The 5,603-nt window shown below is 35.0% G+C and overlaps 1 protein-coding gene across 1 annotated transcript; it reads right to left on the bottom strand.

The window, feature by feature from the left end:
- Positions 1–360: 360 nt before the first annotated feature.
- Positions 361–3,630, bottom strand: LOC139898516 (ubiquitin-like-specific protease ESD4). Its single transcript, XM_071881258.1, has 9 exons — positions 2,829–3,630; positions 2,660–2,739; positions 2,455–2,548; positions 2,263–2,361; positions 1,689–1,781; positions 1,464–1,583; positions 1,254–1,357; positions 1,107–1,179; positions 361–890 (listed from the first exon to the last, which is right to left on the bottom strand). Exons 1-9 carry the CDS (start codon positions 3,564–3,566, stop codon positions 828–830), a joined length of 1,464 nt encoding a protein of 487 aa, XP_071737359.1. The 5' UTR covers positions 3,567–3,630; the 3' UTR covers positions 361–827.
- Positions 3,631–5,603: the final 1,973 nt, after the last annotated feature.

Below are 5,603 nucleotides of genomic sequence, written 5' to 3'. Positions count from 1 at the left end.
TAGTGGTATCCCGTGACCTCACGGAACACTTACTAGATTCTCCTTTGACCGGGTTGAGAATGTTAAAATAGAATATCAATATAGAAATACTTTTTATGTCCTATGTTTTTCGTAAATATAATAGGAGTTATGTCAGTTGAATAATTGATTAGAGAAGAAAAAGATGCAGATACATGAGTTAGGTTTATATTTTTTATAGCACATGAGATTGGGAAATATGTTTCGTAAACACTTGAGTCAAAACTCCATGATTTTATATGACAATAAGCATAATCAAAATTAACTGCTGTCTTAAATGTAGAAAAGAGAGTTTATAGGTGTTTATACACATAATTTAAGCAAAGCTAAAGGTGAAGATAGGTAGCCATGGTGATCCATTTTGTTACCATTGACTTCAAATTATTACTAACAAAAAACATCAACCCCAAATAGGTCTTATCAGTGGTTCAAAATCTGATGGACTAGCGACATGGATCAAGGCATCTACTGATTTTACATTTGTCAACTCTAGACACCAATATGTAGGGAGGAGTTAGCTAACTTAACATGTAGCTAAACGCTGTCTATAAAAAATGAAGGAAGCAAATATAAAGGGTGACGATCCGTAAACAACCAACTTTTATCCATACTCTATGTCGTGTATGGATAAAATTTGGTTGTGTACAAATCATTTCTAAAATATAAAGACAGGCTTCCTATTCCGATGACAGGCACTCGTGGTGGGATACAGGACACCATCATCCTGGATCAACATGTTCCAGTAATATACAAAACTGATCAGCAAGCGTCTTGTTTTGTTAGACCCTGCTTACAATACACCATGAGACTCAGTTGGCTCTCAATGTCAATATCTCCTTTGCTGTCCTCGATCTAAAATACGTCATATGCTCCTATAAGATAACATCAACATATATCAGATATTTAATCGATTCAATTGGTACCAATTCCTAAACAGTAAAAAAAAGCAATTACTTAAAGTAACAAGTTTTACATTTTTCTCATTCTTAGACCCCAACCTTTGACTAGTAAAAAATCATAAGAACATAAAAATCATACCACCTCCAAAAATCAAAATATAGGTTCATGTTTATATAATAATATCTTACCTGGTTAAAGCATAAACCTATGTCCCTGCTATAGAAGTCTGCATATTTTATCATGAACATGCCACAATCGTACCTGCCCACTTAAACAAATATTAAATAATAAAAAATAACTGCGTAAATCAACACCACTCATTTCTTCTAACGTACCCATTCTCTTGATTAGGAAGATCGGTGACAAATTCTTGCTTCCACGAACTAACATCGATGTCTTCCCCACTTTTATCTTTCACCTCATCCGTGATATACTGGGCCTGGACATTCATACATATAATTTTGCATCATGTGAACGTTAAACAATAAATGTATAATGATTTCACACACGCACATAACATAACGATATGAAATAAATATATATACCAATGCTTTCAGTACTTTCTTGTCAGCTCCTCCAAGTGAGTCAAGATACTGAAATTTTTCTTCTTTTTTGTTGATGACAGCTAAGCACCAATGTATTTGTTTGTGAATAGGAACAAATATCTGATTCAAGCTTATCAGTAGGCAGGTACATATTGAAGAAAAAAATCCCAGAAAAAATAGCAAATTACAAAAAAAAAAAAAAAAAAAAAAAAAAAAAAAAATCACCTTGTCACATTCAAAGATACCATATCCCAACTTCTTTTGAGTAGTCCATCTTCTAACTGAGTTATAATCATAGCCGTTCTTTCCACTTATCAACTGCGGAACAAAGTAGTTTATAAGATACAACCTTATAATTTATTTGAGGGGGTGTTTGGCTTAGCGATTAGAAGATGATTATTTGATTATTACGTTTTCAAATCGTAAATAATTAATTAATAGTGTTTGGCTAATTCAACTTAAAATCAATATTGCGATTTGAGATACTCAAAACGTGAAAAAGCAGGTCACCTTACTGCATCAAAACATGATTATTAGATTATCTGATTCTTTCCTCTTCCACCTTTTTACTTCATAATTGTTCTTTAATTAACCAAATTATCTTATTTACCAAACACTTACAAAACTGATTATTAGATTATTGCGTTATTAAAGCAGAATCAAAACCAAACACTTTATAACACGTTTTGCTACAGCTGATTATTTAATTATAATTATCTAAAGCGCATAATCAATTTTCAAAACCCAAATCCAAACACCCCCTGAATATATATAAAATATATAACGCTGGGCTACGAACCTTCTTGTAAAAAAAGGTGTTAAAGAAATGACATTTCAAAAACCTTTTGGGGTCCCTAGTTTCCCTCTCTTTTAGCAACGCGAGATAAACGTTGATGACCTGTTATAAAAAGATCAGCAATTTAAGCAAAACAATTAAACATGTTAACTTACTTTCACGCATAACATTAAAAATTTTAAAATGAACAATCACCTCATCATTTAACCATGCCCGAGGTCTTAAACATTGCATAGCTTCCCCTGTAATCGTTATATTTGAGTTCTCATGAGTGACTAAAATCCTCTTCCTACAATATTAGAAAGCCGTTTAATTACAAATCGTATAGCAAAACAAGTATTACAACCTTCATTTGTGTAACATTTACTATTTACTATATACATAAACATAGAATCTATACCGATTAGAATAATCGAGGGCATTATCAACCATGTCCTTTTCTTCGTCCGTAAGCGGCTTAAAAGGATCGTTTACCACATCCTAAACAACATTTCGTATAACATAACAAGTCAACCACTAAACATATAAAACTTATTTCCAATAAATATCAAGGAGTAAAAACAATGTACCTCTTTTTTCTTAGCAGGAGGTGATTGTCGTTGAAACGCTCGTTTTGTTTCCAACAACTTTATTTCAAACTTTAATCTCCTCAAACTAGGATCGCGCTTTTCAGCTGATTCATTCATCAACTTCTTATGCAAAGGCAAACCAATATCCATATCCATAACATCCCAACCCCGATTCAACGACAACGTTTCCAACATCCTCCCATTAGTCATATCTGATGCAACCTCAGCAGACGTACACGTCTGCTCCTTACGTTCCAATTTCATATATTTCGTCACTATCTCTTTAACCTCTACAGACCTATTATCATCTTTTTTAATTTCATCTTCTACAATTTCCATCACAGAATCATTATCATCAACCCTAACATTCTCCTCATTATTATCAATATCAAAGATCACATTTTTACGAATAACTGGTGATCCTTTAGCCCGATTACACCTCGATAACAGAGTATTCCGCATTCTATTACTAACAATATAACAAAATCTTTTAAATTTAGGGATAAATCCACTTAGAACTCTACAAGGAGCATGTATCTCTCTCTGAATTGGGGTTACCTGCTGAGGATAAAGACCGAGTCCTGAAGCTGAATTCTTTGAAGTTTTCATTGGAGCTATAAAATTAGAAGATGATGATGTAAATGATGATTTGGGTTTTTTTGAAATGTGGAAAAGATTATAACTTGATGGTTGTGATTCTGCATTACGCTTGTTGCCATTTTTGGTCAAATCACCCATTTTTCTAATTGTGAAGAACGTTGAGATCTAGGGTTTCTGCAATCACTAGGAAGGGAATCAGAGAAATGAGTATAAAACCCTAGAATGAGGATGGGTATAAAGTAAAGTTGTGTTCCTGAAGTTGAAATGTTGACGATGATTTTAGCCGGGGCGGAAATCGTTCAAAATACAAATTTTTTTTTTTTTTTTGTAGGGTTCAAACAAAATACACTTTTTTTTTAAAGAAATTGTCTTTTTACACCATTCGGTAGACGGGATTCCGTCTACCACCTTTATCAGTCGTCTACTACAATTTTTACAAAGTAGTCGACGGTGAGATAAAGGTGGTAGACAGAATTCTCGTCTACTGGCAGGGTTAGTAGACAGCGAGAACAAAGCAGTAGACAGACATTTACAAAGTAGTCGACCGTCTACTGCCTTGTTGTTGCTGTCTACTGCCTTGTTAGTGTCTACAAGGCAGTAGACAGCAACAACAAGGCAGTAGACAGCAACAACAAGGCAGTAGACGGTCGACTACTTTGTAAATTCTGTCTACCACCTTTATCTCACCGTCCACTACTTTGTAAAAATGGTAGTAGACGACAGATAAAGGTGGTACTGCCTTGTTGTCGACCGTCTACTGCCTTGTTGTTGCTGTCTACTGCCTTGTAGACACTAACAAGGCAGTAGACAGCAACAATAAGGCAGTAGACAGCAACAACAAGGCAGTAGACGGTCGACTACTTTGTAAATGTCTGTCTACTGCTTTGTTCGCGCTGTCTACTAACCCTGCCAGTAGACGGGAATTCGTCTACCACCTTTATCTCACCGTCGACTACTTTGTAAAAATGGTAGTAGACGACAGATAAAGGTGGTAGACGGAATCCCGTCTACCAAATGGTGTAAAAAGACAATTTTTTTTAAAAAAATGTATTTTGTTTGAAGCCTAAAAAAAAGTGTATTTTGATCAATTTCCTTTTAGCTGCGTCCGTTTAACTGTTTTATATGGGTTTAAGCTAGGGGTGTACGATGTTCAGTTTCAAAACCTTTTGATCCATATATCAAACTTAATCCGAATTAAAAGTATGCTTTCGGATCATTAAAACTAAAACTGAATTTAGGAGTGTTTGGATTAGTGATTTGTTATTTATTTTTTTTGAACGGGCAAACTTTATTAATAAACGCCGGTTACACTAGCAAGGAGCTAGAGTAAACCGGGAACCAATTTACAACAGCTTCAAGCGTCAACAAAAAAGAATTCACATTTTTTTTCCGTCTACTTCTAAACCAATTAAATGAAAAAAATACAAATAGAATCAAACAAAATAACGTTTGAGCGGTTGTTGATGAAAGTAGACACAATAATGCGACGGTTGAGTTGACGGTTTATCGCCTTTGTGTTGGGTTTTAATTGGTTTCCATTTATGAGCAAGTGTTAGTCCAAGCCCAAAGCCCAACAAAATAAGCCCAAGATGTTGTTTGACCTGGTCAACATTGGAGGGCATCATTAATATCTCAAAGTGTGCAGCTGTTAGTCTTAAGAGAGCAGAAAGTTTTCAAGAAAAAGTGTGTTTTCTCAATTCCCGTTTTTGTGTACAGCAGCCCAGTAAATCGACGATTCCCGGAGATTCGACCGTTGAATCTTCTTCAATTTTGGACTGTGTCTTCCTGACATCAGGGCCAACATTTTCAACCGTTGAATTTGTCTAAAGAGGTCTGTAGGTCGTGATTTTGCTGCTGGAACAGAGAGCAGTTTTTGGGTGAGATAATTCCTCTTTTGTCTTTTAGGTTGTTCATATACTTGTTGATTGTTGTAGTTCAAGAGTATGATGATGTTGTATACCTCTAGATGATCTAGAGAAAACCTATTGTATTGTTCTCCTTGTTGATGATAGTGAAGTTTAAGTGGCTTACGAGTCCCGTGGTTTTTACGCTCGATTTTGAGGGGTTTTCCACGTAAAAAGTCTCGTGTGTATTGTGTGTGCTTGATTATTGCTTAGCTACTGATTTGCTACTGATTTGGTATTGTTTAGCTACTGATTTGGGTTGGATTTGGTA

Source organism: Rutidosis leptorrhynchoides, chromosome 3 (genome assembly GCF_046630445.1).
Source record: "Rutidosis leptorrhynchoides isolate AG116_Rl617_1_P2 chromosome 3, CSIRO_AGI_Rlap_v1, whole genome shotgun sequence".
In the NCBI taxonomy this organism is placed as follows: Eukaryota; Viridiplantae; Streptophyta; class Magnoliopsida; order Asterales; family Asteraceae; genus Rutidosis; species Rutidosis leptorrhynchoides.
Note: the sequence above shows the minus strand (reverse complement) of the source record. Positions and strands in the feature narration are given on the sequence as shown.

Coding starts and splice junctions, on each gene's coding strand:
- LOC139898516 (XM_071881258.1), bottom strand. CDS start 3,566: ATGGGTGATTTGACCAAAAATGGCAACAAGCGTAATGCAGAATCACAA. Junction 1,782..2,262: donor ACACCTTTTTTTACAAGAAG/GTTCGTAGCCCA, acceptor TTTGTTCCGCAG/TTGATAAGTGGAAAGAACGG. Junction 1,358..1,463: donor AGAAAGTACTGAAAGCATTG/GTATATATATTT, acceptor ATGAATGTCCAG/GCCCAGTATATCACGGATGA.